The sequence below is a fragment of the Ceratotherium simum genome, chromosome 23 (assembly GCF_057802395.1).
Source record: "Ceratotherium simum simum isolate JZ-2026a chromosome 23, ASM5780239v1, whole genome shotgun sequence".
In the NCBI taxonomy this organism is placed as follows: Eukaryota; Metazoa; Chordata; class Mammalia; order Perissodactyla; family Rhinocerotidae; genus Ceratotherium; species Ceratotherium simum.
This window is the reverse complement of record NC_141922.1, coordinates 46,632,898-46,654,078: the sequence shown is the minus strand read 5'-3', so window position 1 is coordinate 46,654,078 and position 21,181 is coordinate 46,632,898. Positions and strand designations below refer to the sequence as shown.

Below are 21,181 nucleotides of genomic sequence, written 5' to 3'. Positions count from 1 at the left end.
AACTTCCATGTCTCTAGCTAAGATATCCTACGCTCATCTTGTACATTTACTGCCCCAAACCTGGAATCACCTATTACCCCTTTCCACTTTTTACACAGGAAACTGTCTTGTGCCTCCCACCTTCACCATGGTAGATCTCAGAATGTTTTTGTTTCCATGACACACTAATTCTGCAATTAGAAGTTCTAAAGATGCATCATAAGGAACTTAATCCCAAATGGTTACCTTCTCCCTTTTCTATTTCTCTTCCAAGCCCATGGCTGAAAGGTTGTTGGTAAGAGCATTGAAGGGTGGGAAAAGCACTAAGATTGTTACCCTGAATGGCAAGAAGATGACAAAGATGCCCTCCACATTAGAAAAACTGCCTGGCCTGAAGACTCTAGACCTTCAGAATAACCTAATCCCCAAAGTGTGCCCAGAGATAACCACCTTGACCCAGGTGAGGCACAGTATGTCTTTTTGGATTGAGGATGGAAAATAGGAAGAGAGAAAAGATGTGAGAGAACAATAAGGCTTCAATCTTTGGAGACGTAGCTCCTTGGAGATTTACTGTGGAGTGTTGTTGGAGAGGCATCAGAAGGCTTTCTCTCTTAGGGAATTACATATGGTAGGGAGAAGATGTTTCAACTTACTCGTGCTCTTTGGCCCACATCTGAAATCAGAGGATTGGGTCTCTGCCACACTCATCTTTCTGGAGGCTGTCATCTGGAAAGGGATTGGGAGCCTGGATCTGCTTATCTACCTTGGGGGCTCCATCTGGAAGTGGGTTTAAGGATCCCAGAGATGCTGTTCACCCTGGGAACTATCTTGAAGCTTTGGCATATGGAATGAAGGGACGATTTGGATGTAGAAAGGGGATTCTTTTTCAATTTCCTATAGCAGGCTGAACTTTGAAATGGAGTGTTGGCAGGGAATAAGAAGGAGGGGACGTTTATTTCTTCTGAAGTAGTCTTAAAAAGAAGGTTAGTGTTTTAAATAAAGAATACCCTTCTTAAAGAGCAACAATTGACAGGAATGAATCCCAGATGCTTGTGTTAAACATTTCTGCCGCACAATGTGCAACTCCAGCTGCTAAAAATCTTGAGGTTAGGAGAAAACAAGGGATATTAACTTTGCTGTTTTCTTTTTGCTTACTTCTAAACTGTCATCAGCACTGAAAGAACCTATAACCAGCTAAGTCATTGCAGTTAATGAGTTCAGAGTTACAAAAAGTCTCTATTTTCTTACCTTCACCTACCTCATTTCCTTTTAGATTTACAAAATTGTTTGAGCTAGTAATCTATGACCAAGTCTTTGCAAGAAATAGGATGATACTCACAAACTCACCCCTTTAATGGAGCTTCCAAAGTGCCTTGGTAGTTACAGAACAATACGGATTTGGGTTTTTCTGATGGGACAGAGGAGTTTCTGTGCAAAAGAATTTAGGATTTGACTGAGCCATGAGCTGATTCTCCTTCTCTGCTGTAATTTTTTTCCATTAAAGTAACACAGTGCATTGTTTTAAGAAAATCAAATACTACAAAAGGCTTATAATAAAAAGCACCTATCTTCTCTCCCAGTCCCCTCACCCACAATCTGGATCTCCATCTAGAACCACTTTTAACTCATCTTTTTTTCTTGATTTTTCCATTTTAGATATCACTCTTCTTCATCTTCCAAATATAATTATATTACTATGTATAGTTTCTTCATAGGTCTCTTCTAAACTTAATATTATTACGCCTTCGTTTCTTCTTTCGTCAACTACAGTTTCTGTTTACTCCCCACTTGGTAAGATGACAGCATTAGCATCTGTAAACCACTTTCAGCTCTCCTTCCCTCTTCCCATTCACAAATTCTAAACTTCTTACTTTTACAAGATGTATAGCATTTACCTTGTATTCAGTTATAACCATGATTAAATCTTTATTTTGTCTCTTGGAGAATTCTAAATCTAAAATGTATATTGTTAATTAGTAAATATTATTCAAACAAAGCAATTAATATACTATGATTATATTTTCTCCCATAAATACCATTTTTGTTCCTTTGGAGTTTCTTATCGCCTTTCATTTATTTTTGTGCTGTTTGCCTTAATCATGGCCTCATTTTATTCCAAACTTGATCATATTACATATGTTATCAAATGTGTTTTTTCCTTGAGTGACTTCCCTTAGGAGTATCCATCCTCCTGCCCCAATCTGAGCTGATTACTCTTTAGGTTTGCTGGATGTGGTCAGCCCAGCACATCCCTTTGTGGCTCTCCTGAATTGGACCCACTGTTTCCTGTAACTATATTTCCCTCTTTCTTGGTTTACCCACTTATTTTGTAGGCATAAGTCTTCAGATACCACCGTAGTCTGGGTATGTGGTAGTTAAATTTTTTGAACCCTTGCATATCTGATAACGTGTATATTCTTCCTTCCCATTTGATTAATTGTCGTTTAGTAAAAAACTACAGATTGTAAAATATATTTCCTTCGGAAAAAAGCCTGAGAGTCTGATGATCATTACTGTGTCGTCTTGTGGCTCCCCCATTACTTTCCTCCTCACTCTTCTTCTATTTAGGAGGGACCCTAAATTTTGACTTCTGTTTGCTCATCAAAATTTCCTTAAATAGGGAGTTGGCTCAGCTCGGCCCTCACCTTTAAAGAAGAAATCATACCTTTAAAAAAAAAATTGTTTTATTGAGGTCATAATGGTTTACAACATTGTGAAATTTCAGGTGTACATTGTTATTTGTCAGTCACCATATATATGTGTACCTTTACCCCTTATGCCCACCCCCCAACACCCTTCCCCTCTGGTAACCACTAATCTGTTCTCTTTGACCATGTGTTAGTTTACCTTCCACATATGAGTGAAATCATATGGTGTTTGTCTTTCTCTGTCTGGCTTATTTTGCTTAACATAATGCCCCCAAGGTCCATCCATGTTGTTGCAAATGGGACAGTTTTTTCTTTTTTTATGGCTAAGTAGTATATATATATACCACATACTCTTTATCCATTCACCAGTTGATGGGCACTTGGGTTGCTTCCACATCTTGGCTATTGTGAATAATGCTGCAATGAACATAGGGGTGCATATGTCTCTTTGAATTGTTGATTTCAAGTTCTTTGGATAAATACTCAGCTGGGATAGCTGGGTCGTGTGGTATTTCTATTTTTAATTTTTTGAGAAATCTCCATGTTGATTTCCATAGTGGCTGCATCAGTTTGCATTCCCACCAGCAGTGTATGAGGGTTCCCTTTTCTCCACATCCTCTCCAACATTAGTTATTTTTTGTCTTGGTAATTATAGCCATTCTGACCGGTGTAAGGTGATAGCTCGTTGTAGTTTTGATTTGCATTTCCCTAATAATTAGTGATGTTGAACATCTTTTCATATGTCTGTTGGCCATCTGTTATATCTTCTTTGGAAAAATGTCTCTTCGTATCCTCTGCCCATTTTTTGATCAGGTTGTTTGTTTTTTTGTTGTTGAGTTGTATGAGTTCTTGATATATTTTGGAGATTAACCCCTTGTCAGATGTATGATTTGCATATATTTTCTCCCAGTTTGTGGGTTTTCTTTTTGTTTTGTTCCTGGTTCCCTTTGCGTTGCAGAAGCTCTTTAGTCTGATGTAGTCCCATTTGTTTATTTTTTCTTTTGTTTCCCTTGCCTGAGTAGACATAGTATTCGAAAAGATGCTGCTAAGACTGATGACAATGAGTGTACTGCCTATATTTTCTTCTAGGAGTTTTATGGTTTTACCTTTTACCTTCAAGTCTTAAATCCATTTTGCGTTAATTTTTGTGTATGGTGTGAGATAATGGTCTACTTTCATTCTTTTGCATGAGGCTGTCCAGTTTTCCCAGCACCATTTATTGAAGAGACTTTCCTTTCTCCATTGTATGTTTTTGGCTCCTTTGTCGAAGATTAGCTGTCCATAGATGTGTGGTTTTATTTCTAGGCTTTCAATTCTGTTCCATTGATCTGTGTGTCTGTTTTTATACCACTACCATGCTGTTTTAATTATTAATGCTTTTGTAGTATATTTTGAAGTCAGGGATTGTGGTGCCCTCAGCTTTGTCCTTTTTTCTCAGGATTGCTTTAGCTATTTGGAGTCTTTTGTTCCCCCATATGAATTTTAGGATTCTTTGTTCTATTTCTGTGAAGAATGTCAATGGGATTTTGATTGGGATTGCAGTGAATCTGTAGATTGGTTTAGGTAATATGGACATTTTAACTATGTTTATTCTTCCAATCCATGTGCATGGGATGTCTTCCCATTTCTTTATGTCATCATCAATTTCTTTCAATAATGTCTTATAGTTTTCATTTTATAGGTCTTTCACTTCCTTGGTTAAATTTATTCCTAGATTTTTATTCTTTTTGTTGCGATTGTAAGTGAGATTGTATTCTTGAGTTCTCTTTTTGTTAGTTCCTTATTAGAGTATAGAAATGCAACTGATTTTGTACCCTGCAACTTTGCTGTAACTGTTGATTATTTCTAATAGTTTTCTGATTGATTCTTTAGGGTTTTCTATATATAGAATCATGTCGTGTGCAAACAGTGAGAGTTTCACTCCTTCCTTGCCAATTTGGACACCTTTTATTTCTTTTTCTTGCCTAATTGTTCTGGCCAAAACCTCCAGTACTATGTTGAATAAGAATGGCAAGAGTGGGCATCCTTGTCTTATTCCTGTCCTGAGAGGGATGGCTTTCGGTTTTTCCCCATTGAGTATGATGTTGGCTGTGGGTTTTGTCGTATATGGTCTTTATTATGTTGAGATACTTTGCTTCTATACCCATTTTATTGAGAGTTTTTATCATCAATGATGTTGGATCTTGTCAAATGCTTTCTCTGCCTCTACTGAGACGATCATGTGGTTTTTATTCCTCATTTTGTTAATGTGCTGTATCACATTGATTGATTTGTGGATGTTGAACTATCCCTGCATCCCTGGTATAAATCCCACCTGATCATGGTGTATGATCCTTTTAATATATAGTTGTATTTTGTTGAGGATTTTTACATCTATGTTCATCAGTGATATTGGCCTGTAATTTTCCTTCTTTGTGTTGTCCTTGTCTGGCTTTGGGATCAGGGTGATGTTGGCCTCATAGAATGAATTAGGAAGTGTTCCATCTTCTTCAATTTTTTGGAATAGTTTGAGAAGGATAGGTATTAAATCTTCTTTGAATGTTTCTCCATTCAGAATTCTTCTCTGGTAGAATTCTCCAGAGAAGCCATCTGGTTCTGGACTTTTATTTTTGGGGAGGTTTTTGATTACTCTTTCAATCTCTTTACTTGTGATTGGTCTATTCAGATTCTCTATTTCTTCTTGCTTCAGTTTTGGAAGGTTGTATGAGTCTAAGAATTTATCCATTTCTTCTAGATTGTCTAATTTGTTGGCATATAGTTTTTCATAGTATTCTCTTATAATCCTTTGTATTTCTGTGGTATCCGTTGTAATTTCTCCTCTTTCATTTCTAATTTTATTGATTTGAGCCTTCTCTCTTTTTTTCTTAGTGAGTCTGGCTAAGGGTTTGTCAATTTTGTTTATCTTCTCAAACAATCAGCTCTTTGTTTCATTGATTCTTTCTCCTGTTTTTTGGTTTCTATTTCATTTATTTCTGCCCTAATTTTTATTATTTCTGTCCTTCTGCTGACTTTGCTCTTTGTTTGTTCTTCTTTTTCTAGTTCTGTTAGGTGTCATTTAAGATTACTTATTTGACATTTTTCTTGTTTGTTAAGGTAGGCCTATATTGCTATGAATTTCCCTCTTAGGACTGCTTTTGCTGCATCCCATATGAGTTGGTATGATTTATTTTCATTTTCATTTCTCCAGATATTTTTTGATTTCTCCTTTAATTTCTTCATTGATCCATTGGTTGTTTAGTAGCATGCTGTTTAGTCTCCACATATTTGTCACTTTTCCAGCTTTTTTCTGTAGTTGATTTCTAGTTTCATAGCATTATGGTTGGAAAAGATGCTTGATGTGATTTCAATCCTGTTAAATTTATTGAAGCTTGCCTTGTTTCCCAACATATGGTCTATCTTTGAGAATGTTCCATGTGCACTTGAGAAGAATGTGTATTCTGCTGTTTTTGGATGGAGTGTTCTATACATATCTATTAAGTCCATTGGGTCTAGTTTTCCATTTAATTCCACTATTTCCTTGTTGACTTTCTGTCTGGGTGACCTATCTATTGATGTAAGTGGGGTGTTGAGGTCCCCTACTATTTTTGTGTTGCTGTTAATTTCTCCCTTTAGGTCTGTTAACAGTTGCTTTATGTACTTTGGTGCTCCTGTGTTTGGTGCATATATATATTTATACGTGTTATGTCCTCTTGGTGGAGTGTCCCTCTGATCATTATATATTCCCTCTCTTTGTGTCTCATTGCCTTTTTTATCTTGAAGTCTGCTTTGTCTGATGTAAGTATGGCAGCGCCTGCTTTCTTTTGTTTGCCATTTTCCTGGAGTATCGTCTTCCATCCCTTCACTCTGAGCCTGTGTTTGTCTTTAGAGCTGAGATGTGTTTCCTGGAGTCAGCATATTGTTGGGTCTTTTTTTTTAATCCATCCGGCCACTCTGTGCCTTTTGATTGGAGAATTCAATCCATTTACATTTAAAGTGATTATTGATATATGAAGGCTTCATACTGCCATTTTATATCTTGTTTTCCAGTTGTTCTATATTTCCCTTGTTTCTCCTCCCATGTATTTCCTACTACCATTTCAGTTTGGTGATTTTCCTACTACCATTTCAGTTTGGTGATTTTCCATTATTTATCATTTGCATCTCTGTTCTGATTTTTTGTTTAGTGGTTACTGTGAGGTTTGTATAAAAGATCTTGTAGATGAGATAGTCTATTTTCTGATAGCCTCTTATCTCCATTAGCCTAAACGGGTTCCATGCCTTTCCTCTTCTCATCTAAGTTATTGTTTTCACAACTTATTCCATTTTGTGTTGTGAGTTTATGATTAAAATGAAGTGATTATAGTTATTTTTGATGCTTTCATTCCCTTTATCTTTAATGTTATAATTGTTTGCTAACCTGTTCTGATAGAGAGCTGCAATTTTCTGATTTTTTGTGTCTATTTGTCTCCTTGCTCAATGTTTTGTAAACCTTTTCTTTTTTTTTCAGGAGGGCCTTCTTGATCATTTGTTGTAGGGGGGTGTCTTGTGGCAATGAACTCCCTCAGCTTTTGTTTATCTGGGAAAGCTTTTATTTCTGCATAGTATCTGAAGGATGGTTTTGCTGGATAGAGTATTCTTAGCTGAAAGTTTTTGTCTTTCTGTATTTTGAATATATCATTCCACTCTCTCCTAGCCTGTAAGATTTTGGCTGAGAAATCCACTGAAAGCCTGACAGGGGTTCCTTTGTAAGTTATTTTCTTCTGCCTTGCTGACCTTAATATTTTTTCTTCGTCATTGATTTTTGCCAGTTTTACTAATATATGCCTTGGAGAAGGTCTTTTTACACTGATGTAATTAGGAGTTCTATTAGCTTCATTTATGTCTAGTTCCAGCTCCTTGCCCAGGTTTGGGAAGTTCTCAGCTCTTATTTCTTTGAGCAAGCTTTCTGCTTCTTTCTCCCTCTCTTCTCCTTCTGGAATACCTATAATCCTTATGTTGCATTTCCTAATTGAGTCAGATATTTCTCAGAGAATTTCTTCATTTCTTTTTAGTCTTAGTTCTCTCTCCTCTTCCACCTGAAGCATTTTTATATTTCTGTCCTTTAAATTACTAATTCTGTCCTCCATAATGTCAGCTCTGTTTTTTTTTTTTTTTAGGATTCTAGATTGTTTTTTGTCTCATTCGTTGTGATCTTTATCTCCAGAATTTCTGTTTGGTTTTTTTAGAGTTTCAGTCTCTTTTGTGAAGAATTCCCTCTGCTTATTAATTTTATTCCTGAGTTCATTGAACTGTATTTCTGAGTTTTCTTGTAATTCATTGAGTTTCTTTATGATAACTATTTTGAATTCTCTATAATTTAGGTTGTAAATTTCTGTGACTTCAGGATTGGTTTCTGAACACTTGTCATTTTGCTACTGGTGTGGAGTGTTAACATATTTCTTCATGCTGTTTGATGAGGTGGATCTTTGCTGGTGCATAGTGGTAGTATCTGATGGCAGATTCCACCTGCCACCACTGGGGTGCAGAACCTGTGTTTTCTGAGCCCGCCATGTCCTCTGGCAGTTGTGCCCATCCATTGGAAGTTGTGCCTTTTGGCAGTTGTGCTGATAAGGCTCTTGGTGTCTGGCCACCACTGTTTCACACATGCAGGCAACTCTGGTGGGGATCTCCTGCCCTGGCTGACCAGCCAAGCTAGTGCACCAGGCGGGATGGGTTTGGAAGGGGCACTTTCTTTCCTGCCCATGCTCCTGCTCTGCACTCACTGGCAGCCTGCCTGGGCTGCTTTGCTTGGTAGGGGTGCCCTCGCGGTGACTGAGCCACCTCAGTGTGGAGTGTTCCCACAGGCTGAGAAGAAGCTCTGAGAGGGAAAGCATTCCCACAGAGGGATGCCTTTTCCCCCAACTCCTCTCAGAGTTGTGTGCCAGCCGCTGTGTCAGGTACTGCACCCTAGATCACTGCCACTGGGGAGGGAGAAGAGATCTGCTTACTTCCTTCCACTGCTTCTCAGGAGATCCAGTATCTCCACTTTCAGATGTATGAGTGCGTAGATCTCTCAGATGTCTATTGTGTTGTATGGATGTCCTCTGTTGGTCAATCAATGTCCTTTTCATTGTATCTTGGGGGAAGAGACCAAGGGAACACCTCACTCTGCCATGATGCTGATGTCACTCCCTCACATCTTACTTTTTTTTTTTTTTTTTTGGTGAGGAAGATCAGCCCTGAGCTAACATCCAATGCCAATCCTCCTCTTTTTGCTGAGGAAGATTGGCTCTGGGCTAACATCTGTGCCCATCTTCGTCTACTTTATATGGGATGCTGCCACAGCATGGCTTGACAAGCGGTGCATCAGTGCGCACCTGGGATCCAAACCCGCGAACCCTGGGCCACCAAGGCGGAGCATGTGCACTTAAGTGCTACACCACCGGGCCAGCCCCTTTCATGCCTTACTTTTAAAGAAGAATTCAACTGATTAGAAACCAGGCTTCTTGTGGCCTACCTTTAAAGTGCTTGACAAGTCAAATTTAGGCTAATGGCATTAATGGTTAGCTGTTCATGCACTATTAATTTTTTCCATGTAGAATCTGCAAGGTTGTGGAATTTTGATAAAATCTGTTTCCCCTTTATAATGGGAGTTCTAGAAGCAGCTCGAATAAAATGTGCTGGAAAACTTCAAAAGATGGATAGAGATTACTCACACAGTTCAGAAATAGTGCTCAGTCATTCTCACAGTAACTAATACAAAGGGCAGATGAAGGTTTCAGTAAAGAGAGAGCATAGAGAGCTGCAAAGAGCCCTGGATGACAGTTTGGAAGTCCTGGATACCTTAACTGGTTCAGCCACTTAGCAGCTAAATATAAGGCATTTACTCTCATTGGGCCTCAATTTTTGCCTTCATTTATTCAATCCACACATAAGTGTTGAGCACCATCTGTGTCTCAAGCACTAGGAACCGGTGATTCAGCAGTAAACAAAACAGATGAAAACCCCTGCCTTCATGGAACTTACATTTCAGTCAGAAGAGATGGAAGAAGCAAATAAGCAAAACAACAGAATGTGAGGTGGTGACTAGTGCTAGGGAGAGAAATAAAGCAGAGGAAGTGGGCAGGGCATGTTGTGCATTCAGCTGAAATGTGGATGAATGACTTCTGCTACAGAGTGTCCTTGTGGTCTTTATAACTTGGTGATATATATATCATAATTCAAAGATCATAATAATTCTAACAATTTTCTATAAAATCCCTACAAGTATTTTTCAAAAGTTAGTTTGAACTCTTTCTTGTGTTGCTACAGGTCATACCTTTCATTAATAATGATTGAAACTATCCCCCTCTACATTTCTTTTTGGTCTATATTGTGCTTGCTTTTTGGACTAGTCTTTCTTTTATCATTGTAGGAAGTCCAGTTTGCCCCAATATACTGATTTTTTGGTCACATTTTTCACAGAATGCACAGCATTAAAATAGTCACTATTTTTTAAGTTCTTAAAACAAAAATAATACTTTTAAATTTCTGTACTCAAAAAATGGTATCAAATAGAATAAAAATATCAACATTTATTGAGAGCCAGGCAAAATGCTAGGAAGTCTGTTCATTTTCAAGAAAGTTATTACCCTCATATTGTTAATAAAATTTAGGTTCAGGAAGAGGTTAAGTCACTCGTCAAGGTCATTCAACTAGTGAATACATCTACAAAGTGAGATCTCTTTTGTGGTTGCTTTTAGCTCTATTGTTTTATTGTTCTATACACTTAGTGTGAAATTTACCAGAGTGTGGTGTTCAATTTATAGCTCCTAAAAACAAAAACTGGGCTTCCTAAAGATGGCAGGTTTGAACACTACATGGATTGTCCCCATTTTCCATTTGTTTACATATTTATTCTTTTGATAAAGATTTACCATTCATCTTCTTGTGTCTATGCTGGTCCTGAGGATACAGGTGTGAATAAAACATGGTCCCTGTCTTCATGTTTTGGGGTTAAATTAAATGTTAATATATGTAAAGCTCAATGCCTGGCACATAGGAACTCTTCAACAAATTACAGTTGCTTTTATGATTAGTATTACCATTATGGTATAACTAGCAACAGTGATAAAATGGGAGGAAGTTCTTTAGAGACTACAGATCCTAACTCTTCTTTCTTTCTTTGCTAATTTGACTAATGTAAATCTGGATAATGTCAATCACTTCTAATGACATGAAAAAAAATTGTTTAATGTCCTATAATTTATTGTGAATACATTTGGTCTGTGACTAATGAAGTTCTATGATAGCAACAATTTTCAAAGAAATACGTTATAACTCTTGAGAGTGGAGACCTTGACCTTGTCTTGTCCCTAGTGCCTGATGCCTGGTAAGACATACAATGTTAATTGGAATGGAATGGAAGCCATTTTCAAAGTCCAGCTTAACCAAACATAGTGCCAGTCATGATTATGGCATCATCTAGGAACAAAAGTCCCTCACAGGTAAATCAGTCATAGTTTTAAAAGCCCCCCAAAAACAAATAGCCATCGTCTCTATTTGTGTGCAGCATTGTTGGCGTGCATCATAAGGTCCAGTGGCAGTGCAGCAATGTTTCCCTTAAGGGACTCACGTGTGTGGCTGCCTAGGACAAAGATGTGGTCTACCTTAGCATTTTATTTTACCATAAACAATTGACAGTAAATAATGCCAACTCTAAGCAGAGTTGGGTAGTTTGTAAATTTGTTATTGCGTCCCTAGTCTCTCCTTTTCATACACGTACTGCCCTTGATGACCTCTCACTCAATCAACTAACTTCCTGTCTCCCTCCCTCCCTCGTTCTGTTCCTGCCTTCCTTCCTTCTCCATTCCTCCATTCCTTCTTTCCTTCTTTCCTTCCTTATGTTCAACAAATAACTATGTGTGCCTGCAGTGGACTAGGCACTGTGCTAGATACTGGCAATATAAAAAGGAATAAAAACATCCATGTGTCCCTATTCTCAGGTTTAGTGGGGAAAGGTAATCAAATATACAAATAGCTGTAAAATTACAATTGTGAAAAGTGCTGTGAAGGAGAATTATATTGTGCTATGAGCATCTCTAGTCAGAGAAGTCAGAGAAGGTGACCCTGAGGAAGTGCAGTCAAGCTAAGATCTGAAGGATAAAAGTTATGCGGAGGAACACACGAGGGACAGCATATGCAAAGACTTCCCTATCTCTCCTTCCTTGGGTTCTGGGTCTCACTCTCTAAGCCTAGCAGAACAGAAAGGATCTGATGTCATTTGTACTGTTTGTCAGCATGAAGCCTGTCCTTTGTCCTGTTCCTATCACTGGAAATGTCTTCTTCCTCCATTAAGTAGGTAATACACCCTGTTTTCTAAGCCTGACTTTTCTATCAAAATGGGAATTCATTATCCTGCTTTATTGTATCCTGTCCTGGTACAGAGGTACCTCATGACTTCCTTCTTTCCATGCTCCTTTCAGTCCTCCTTTGCCTCTTCTTTGCCAAGGCCTGCACTAAGCCTCCTGCACCCCTACTAGAATTTCAGCTTCTTCCTCTAGCTGGCAGTCAGGTGTCTAGAAGAGGCCCAACTCTCTTCTCTCACTTGGCAGCTGGGTGATGTGGAACAACTCACATAATCTCTCTGTGCGTCACTTGACTCATCTGTAAAATGGGCTTCATCATTCTTAGCTCCTAAGGTTGCTGTCAGCATTACCTCGTATAGAATGTCTTACCTATACTGGTCACGCAGAAAATTTTAGCCCCTACCCTCACTCAAACATCCAAATGCTTAGTTCTTCCAAACACTTAAGGTTTTACATTTTAATTGAATGTCAGTTTTGTGTTGTAATTCCCCTTTTCTGATAATTTGGAATTCTTGTCCTTGCTTCTTATTTATTCTTTCCTTAAGAAGCTTCTGGGAGGATATTAAAAGGTCATGCTTTGTTAACACTTTTACTATGAATGCAAATCAGAGATTCCTTCTTATAGTGAGTGAGTAGGAACTACCAATTCCATGGCACTGGGTTTAACTTTGGGCTCTAAGGGGAGACTGCTTGGAGTTCTCAAGGATCTCTAGAGATTAGATGCCCTGCTGGGCCTTGGAACCTTCCCCTCTATTTCTAATGAAATTATAATTGTTTTGAGAAATCTGAAGTTATGTACTATGAAGTTACTGCAAAAATAAATAATGGTTTTGAAATTAGGAAAATTATTCAAATAAATTCTTTCAGAAACAGCTAGACTTAGAAGAAGCATTTGGTAATTGTACTGAATTGTGGCCTTAAAGATGCTACAGATTCCTAAAAAAAGGCATTTATAAGGATTAGCAGAGTGAGCCATAATGCTGCCCTCTCCCATACACCTTGGCCATACACATGCTAATTAAAAAATGGAAAAACCTTGTTATTCTTCTCTCATTAATTTGATTCAATTATTTTTATTAAATAGTTTACAGAACCCAATACTATATTATGTACTATTTAGGTATAGTGAATGGGAATATACACTGTCCTTAAGAAATTTAAGGATTAATATTTCAACCACTAGCTCAAACATATTTATACATGTTATAGGCAAATGATCTAACAGTTTGTTCCAAAATGGTATCATCAAACCATGATTTAGTTCAGAAAGACTTCCAGATAAAGGTGGACATTTGAGCTGTTTTTTTTTCTTTACACTTTAAAAAAAAAGTTTTTATCCAAGTTAGTCATGGATATCATTTAAAAAATCAAATAAGTAATTGAAAGATATAATAAATAGCATAAAATTTTATAGTTGTAATTAATAGCTACAAGCACAGCATAATTAAATGTTAGGAGAACTTGCCTGGTCCAAATTCTAGGCATACATATGATAGGCACTACATTGAATCAAATATAGGAATAGTGAGAATGAGCAGATGGCTAGAATAAAACATGCATGCATCCTAGTAGAAAGAAGTGAATCAAGCTGGGCAGACTGGAGCTGACTGAGCTCAATAGATACTTGATTTAAAAAAAAAAATAATGTGGAGCCATTATGAGTATTCCACAATTTGAACCATTAACTTATAGAAATGACCTAAGCAGGCAGCATTCAACTAATGTTTATTGAGCAACTATTATATTCCAGACATTGCTCTTTGAATGCTGGATGAATCACACAGAGACCCTGGTATTGCAAAATTTCCACCTTAATAGTAGAGGTAAAATATATACATGAATCAGTGTAATACAAAGCAGAAGATAATCATCGGCCATAGAAATTACCCAGCGCCATGCAAGTGCAAAAGGAGGATGGCCTTCTGGAGGGTGGGACGTGCCAAGAGGAAATGTTAAACACAGAAATCTGTTGTAATAATTGGAAAACCAAGGTATAGTGACAGTTTAGTAGAAACAGAATCCTGACACACATTACCACTGTAGAAACAATAAGAAAAAAATTTCCAGAAAAATTAACAAATTAGTAGAAAGCCTTTATTCTCTGGCCAACATTTCTCTCTTTCCTGAAAATGTTATTCAAAAGGGGCTGTGAATTTAGAAATCTTTGAAAAAATGAGTTAGAAATCATTAAGAAAACAGACAGATTTAAAATTTTAAAACCAAGTGGAAGTGTCAACATATATATGAAGCACCTAGTGCATTTCTAGCAATGTGTATGTTTCACATTTTGTCAACCGGTCTTCTCCTGGATCTAAAAGATTACAGCTAGCATTTCATAATATCTGCTATTTGCCAGGCACTTTGTTATATTGTCTTCCTTAAGATGGCCCTGAGAAGTAGATGCTAGTATCCCCCTTTTAAAAAAAAAAGGAAGACTTAGGAATTTGAATGACTTGCCTGAGATCACATACCTAGTACATTGCACAGCAGATGGTCTCCAAAGCCTGTGTTTTGCCTACTGCACAATACTGACTAAAGAGTGTGCAAACCAACAGAACAAGAATATTTAAAATGAGAATTCCATGTGTTGCATACAAGACAATTCCATTGTGTGTGTATATGTGTGTATCATGTGCATATATGTGCTTATATATGATCATTCTGAGCAATAGTAAATTCTTTTTAAAAATAGTCACACAGTACTGTAGACAGTGTAGCATAGAAGTTAGGAATATAGGTGATAGAGTGAAGCTATGTTATTTTGCCATAAATCATAGCCTGGACCTCAGATCCCTTTTCTGTAAAATTAGGGATATTCTGAGGTCCATATGAGGCAATGTACAAAGCTGCATAGCACAATGTTTGGCACATATTAAATTCTATTAAAAAGTTAGTCATTAGTATTGTCATTAAGAAATCGATCAGTACTTTTTCTTATCAAACTTCTTGTCCTCTTCTCTCCCACTTGTACAAAGATTGCTACACATTAAACCTAGATTCTATAATACAAAGGCCTCAGTGGACACTGATATCCAAGATGTAAGAGGAAACACACACATCTATTTAGAGACAGGCCACAGATAGATAAATTATAACTTAGAGGTATGAGTGTGCCAATGCCATCAAATAAATCAAATCAAATTTAGGAAGAGTTGGGATAGACAGATACTATTTTGGGCAAGTGTACGAAGATGTAGAAAAGGCTACAGGGAGATCAGAAACATTTAGGACATTGGGTAGAGAAATTCCTCATGGATTGCTTATTTGTGCAGCTGTTAATATATAATCTAGTAGGATTGGCTAAAGGGAATATAAATGATAACACATCCCTTTCTTTGGCCATGTAATGCTATAGGCAGGCAGTAATGAATTCTAGTATTAGGGTGATTGGTAATGGGATAGAGCTGAAAAATATACATCTAAAAGGAATTTTGAGAATAGGACTTGGTGACTGATTGAATTTAGGTGGAGAGAGAGAAAGAAGTCCTAGGCGATTCCAAAGTTTGGCCACCATAGGATTACAAGAATGGTGGGTGCATTAGCCAAAGTGGGGATGGGAAAAACAGATCTGGTTTGCCCATCGACGTTGTCCAGTTTTAGACTTTGAATTTAGAGTGAGAACATCACATCAACTTGAGATGTCTTTTGAGCCAAAACCAACAAGATGCAATTTTTAAGGGATAAGGGATAACTGTAAATTCCTACATTTAAGTTAAGAATTCAATTGCACAAGGCCAGGATGTGGGTTATCTCCTTGACTGTTAACTTAGGGGTTTTCGCTGGCCACAGACAAAATTAATTATATACCAACAACGTGCCCTACTGCTGAAAGAGTGCATGCCATGTTAGGCTGCATTAATAGGAGTGTAGTCATCTGCCCTAGGGAGATTCCATGGTCCCACTAGCATCTATGCTATGAGATCACATTTCCTGTCTCACCCTAGGCACCGTGTTTCCAGAAAGGGGTACTTACAAAAATTAGAGGGTGACCGGGATGGTGAGAGGTCTGGAAATTATGTCCTGAGGGAAAATGGTTAAGGAAGCATGAAATAAATTCAGAGTGATTATGATAGCAATCTTCAAAAATTTGAAAGATTGCTATATGGGAGAGAGGAGGGGGAATAAAACTATTTCTTATGATTGCTGTGGGAAGAATTGAGTAGAAGTTACAGAGAGCCTAAACATAAAAAAATATAAGAAAATACGTAAATAAAACTTCCTGACAAGATAAAGGAGCTACCCATTACTATGTTCATGAAAAAGATATATAATGCTCACTTGCATTTTATATGCTGCACTAGGTGACTTATAAATATTCTTTCTGATTGTAAGATGATATAATTCCCTGGGTCATGAGTCCATGAGAAACCGTTTAGTAGCAATGGTGTCTTTCAACCTATGGCAATATGCTAGTTTCCAAGGGACAGAAGAGTTACACTGAGAATCCCAACAGAACTTCACTGTAGATAATTATTGAAGTAATGTAAATTTTCAACTTATCGAGTAGTTGTCTTGTATATGACTAAAGCCTTCCCTCAGGAACCGCCCATAACCATAGAGAATGTTACTATCGAAATACTGTGTGTGCTCTTTCTGAATGCTTGCTACTTCTGAAACCCTATTAGTAAAACACCATTTGGAACAACCTTGTCAAGGCATTCCAAATAGCTCACCTCAAACATCACCTCCTCAGAAAGGTCTTCCCTAATGACCCAATCTGGCCCCAAGTTACTTTCCTTCTCATTATGCTGTTTTCTTTTCTTCATATGTAGCACTTAACACTAACAGAAATTATTTGTTTACTTATTTGTCGTCTGTCTCACTTCCCAACATTAGAGCACTATGAGAGTGGGATCTTGTGTGTCTTTTTCTCTCTAGCATTGAGAATAGTACCAGGCACATAATAACCATATAATAAATGTAACTGAACTAATGAAACATATAGGTTAGGTCTTGAGGTATTTCTCAAAGATAACTCAGTCCTTGCTATAGTATCTCTGGACCTTTCTGCATAATTTATGTGATCTAAGCTGAGGCTCTGACGTATCTGCCGTGGTGACAGAATATAACCACCTGGTCTTTAGGGTACCTTTATGAGTTTAAATGCGATCAATGAATCTTCTTTTAGTTATCCTATTCTTTCAAGAATAATCCCAGTTCCATTCACTTCATCTTAGTTTTAACTTTGAAATCCTTTAAAGGTTGAGGTTTTCAGTTGAAAGCTCTTCATCTTCTATTTGTCATATTCCTGGTTGTGGACCTCAGAATTTCACATGGTAGCCTTTTCTAGTCAAAGGGCCGTGTGGTTAAGTCAGAGAAAGTGTCTTTTCTTGGGTCATCTAAGTATTTTATATCATCTTCTTGGGAGCTAAGATGAATCAGAAAACCAACGGTGGCTGTCAACCACCCTATACGTTTCCCTAGATTGTTCTTCAAAGTTACCTTTCCTCAAACCTCTTACATCTCCTCTGCCCAGCAGATGACTTTTTTCATATTTGTTTCTATATTTCATTGAGAAAACAGACACTGTCAGTCAGGAACTCCCTCATCTTTCCATCACTTAATCCATCTGCTGCCTTGATCTGCACACACCTTCTCTACTTTCCTTCCTACCACCCCAATGAAGAGTCTCTACTCTTTCATTGTTTTTTTTTTTTTTTGCTGAGGAAGAGTCACCCTGAGCTAACATCCATTGCCAATCCTCCTCTTTTTACTTGAGGAAGATTCACCCTGACCTAACACCTGTGCCAATCTTCCTCTATTTTGTATGTGGGTCGCCACCATAGCATGACCACCAATGAGTGGTATAGGTCCATGCCTGGCAACTGAACCCGGGCTGCTGAAGCAGAGCTTGCCAAACTTAACCACTAGGCCACAAGGCCGGCCTGAAGAGTCTCTACTCTTATCTAAGGCCAGCACCCACTTGTACTTTGGGTCCTATTCTCTGTCATCTTCTGAAGGATTTTGATTCTGCAATTATCTCTCTCCTTATATAAGGCATCTTAATTTTAACATGGATAAAACTGAACTCTTGATTCCTTGTCTTTCCTCCAAACCTGCCCTGTCCCAGTTTTCCCCATCTCAGGTGTTCAAGTTCCAAAGCTTGATTCTATCCATGATTCTTCTCTTTCTCTTATATCTCACAACATTCTGCCTGTATATGCAAAGCATATCTCAAATCCATCCACGTCTTTCCACCTTTAACACCACCATTCTAGCCCAAGCCATCCTCACCTCTCACTTGGACTGTCTCTGTGTTTCATCTCTTGCTTCCTCTGAAGACTATTCTTTATACAGCTGCCAGAGTGCTCCTAAGATGCAAATCAAGTAATGCTACACATCTGCTCAAAACCCTGCACTCATTTCTCACTGCACTTAGAGTAAAACCCCCCTCCTTACCTTGGTTTACAAAACCATACATAGTCTGGCCCAAGAACACTTTTCCAACCTTACTTGTGCTGCGTTTTCCTCTACCCATTATGCTCAGCCATATCGGCCACATCTCTTGGCTCCTCAATGACACTAGGAATGTTCCTGCTTTGGGGTCTTTATTTTGGCTGTTTTCTCTTTCTTATTGTCACTCATCTCAGTTTAAATTTCAACTTCTAAGGCAAGCTTCCCTGATCAACCAATGACTATCTCCTCATTCTTTTAATTATCCACAGAGCACTTAATGCTGTCTGTTATTTTTCTTATTAATTTGTTCAGCCATTCATTCATTCGTTTTATTGTTGCTCTCTCACTGTTACTGTGTAGGTGCTTTTAGGGTAAAGATCTTACATGTCTTATTCACCTCTGTGTGTCCAGTGCCTAGAACTGATTGCTCATAGTAGGCAGACAAGGCATATTTTTAAATGAATGTTGACCCACCTGCTTTCTCATAGTGATGGTTATATGGGCAGTTTGGACTGCATTTTTTTACAATTTGTTTGTGGATATATTTCAATCAATCAACAGATCCCCACTTTATAGTCAAGCTTGATTGTACCCTGTGATTTCCCTTTGATATACCATGAAAACAAATTACTGTATTATCATCATATAGCTGGGCCATACCCTTAGATTCTGTAAAACACAAGGACAAAAATATAACTCATACATGAGAACTTACAGAATAACATGCTAAATGAGCGTTATACAGTGTGCACTCAGAAATGCCTTGAAAGCATTGAGGGTGTGGGAAATCACAAGCTCCGTTCTTTGTTACTTATTTGCTTTAAAATTATGTGTTACCATCTCTTTGTTGGAGGCAGTTCTCCATGAGTCTCTCATGCTTTTGCCTGTCTTGTAAGCAGAGTACTGCCTGCCTTTGTTCTGGACTAACTTTCAAGGATATTTATATAGCAGATAGCCTTGGAAATTAGAGGTAGTGTCTCCCTCTGGAGACAGGTTCAGGAGATTCAGGTTCTCTAAGCTCATGGTTCCTCTTTTGTAACACGACTCTCTCACATCCAGGTATCATCTGACTTTGCATTTTGCTAGTGCAAAAATGGCCATATCTTGGGCACTGCTGTTGCTGTGAGTAATAAACTATCCTTTGTGTCTTTCCCGGGGTCTCATGCTTTCTACCAGCATCTATGAAATGGTGGCAGGTTAACTGTCAGCTTGCACGTTGGGTAAAATCTCAGACCTTTCACAATTCCTGACGCTCGTGTATTCCTCAGTAGTATTCACAGAGATTTTGTTGGGGTCTCAGCACTGATCAACTGCTATGAATTTTTTACTAAAATTAGGCAAAAGAATGATATCTATCACCTTTTTGGAAAACAGACTTAAAATAGTCATGTGGTAGGCAAATAACGGTCCCTCAAAGATGCCCACATCCTAATCCCATAATTTGTAAATAGGTTACATGTCAAGGGGAATCAAGTGTACAGATGGAATTAAGGTTGATAGTCAGTGGACCTTGAGATGGGACGATTATCCTGGATTATCTGGGTGGGCCCAATGTAGTTATGAAGTTCTTTAAATGTAGAAGAGTGTCAGAGGGATGTGATTTGAGAGTCCACCAGCCATTGCTGGCTTTGAAGATGAAAGGAGGGGCCAAAAGCTAAGGGATGTGGGCAGCCTCTGGAAGCTGGAAAAGGCAAGGAAACAGATTCTCGGCTAGAATCTCCAGAAAGGAACATAGTCCTGCCAACACCTTGATTTTAGGTCAGTGAGACCCATTTCTGATATCCGTTCTCCAGAACTGTAAGATAATAAATTTTTGTTGTTTTAAGCCACTGAGGTTGTGGAAATTTGTTACAGCTGCAATAGGAAACTAATACAGTCACAGACTCTAGATTAAGTCTTTTCATTGGAATGACTACATGAATATATTTTAACTTCACCTTTACAGAAGAATAAGGTCTCCAAGATGGTAGATGTATTGTCCTTTGTTTATAGGACAAGGGCAATTCTCAGAGGAAAGTATGTGTGGAAGCAAAACCTTTTTCATGAATTCTAGGACAAGGAATTTCCTTGTAAATATATTTATGTCTATTTTATATTAATTTAAATCATTAAAATACATCCATACCAAATACCAGGGGATATTTAAACATAAATGTAACTTGTCTAAATTTTCTTCTTTATAATTTTTTTGTCTTATGTAAACTCATTAATTTGTAAAACCTCCTATGATACCTTTCTTTACCCTTTAATATTAAAATTCTGAAGTATGAATTTGGAAATGAAATCTGAATGGTAAATTATGTTTGGGAGTGAAAGAAAACACAATTTTTGTAGCTTGGAAGATACAACTGATTTCAAATCAAAGAAAAATACCATGTTTTAGAGAATAATCCTGTATCATTGATTTATTGGATCAAGGAGGATCTTTCTAATTCCTCTTATGTGTGGTCCTTCCTACATATAACCAATTTGTCATTAGTATAACAGGTACATGCAAGGCAGATGTCCTAACATACCATGTCAGTAGTTTCTCTTACAAACTTTGTGATCATACGGAATGATGGTAAAGCCCCTCCACGCGCACCCCGTTGGCTGTATCCGTGTAAATGGAGAGGTCTTACTGGCCTAAATGAAGCAGCTCATTTGGCAGTACTATAATAGGAAGACTTTAGATATTTGGCTATATTTCTGATTTCAGGAAATTAGCCCCTTTGCTGAATTTTTAACGGTTTTGAGTCCGTGGATCCATAATCTTGAGTTGCTCAAGTGAGTTGTGAATGGATCATTAATTGTGTTTTTAGATACTCTTGGAATGGTTTATAATACAATTTTAATGAAGGTAAGTGTTTTAAT

The 21,181-nt window shown here is 37.8% G+C and overlaps 1 protein-coding gene across 1 annotated transcript in view; it reads left to right on the top strand.

Annotated features, from left to right (window-relative positions):
- The first annotated feature begins 125 nt into the window (after positions 1-125).
- Positions 126-21,181, top strand: part of LRRC69 (leucine rich repeat containing 69) — a 92,074-nt gene continuing 71,018 nt past the window's right edge. The window contains 1 exon segment of the mRNA XM_014788045.2: positions 126-439. Coding sequence (XP_014643531.2) covers positions 218-439 — 222 coding nt within the window. The 5' untranslated portion in view covers positions 126-217.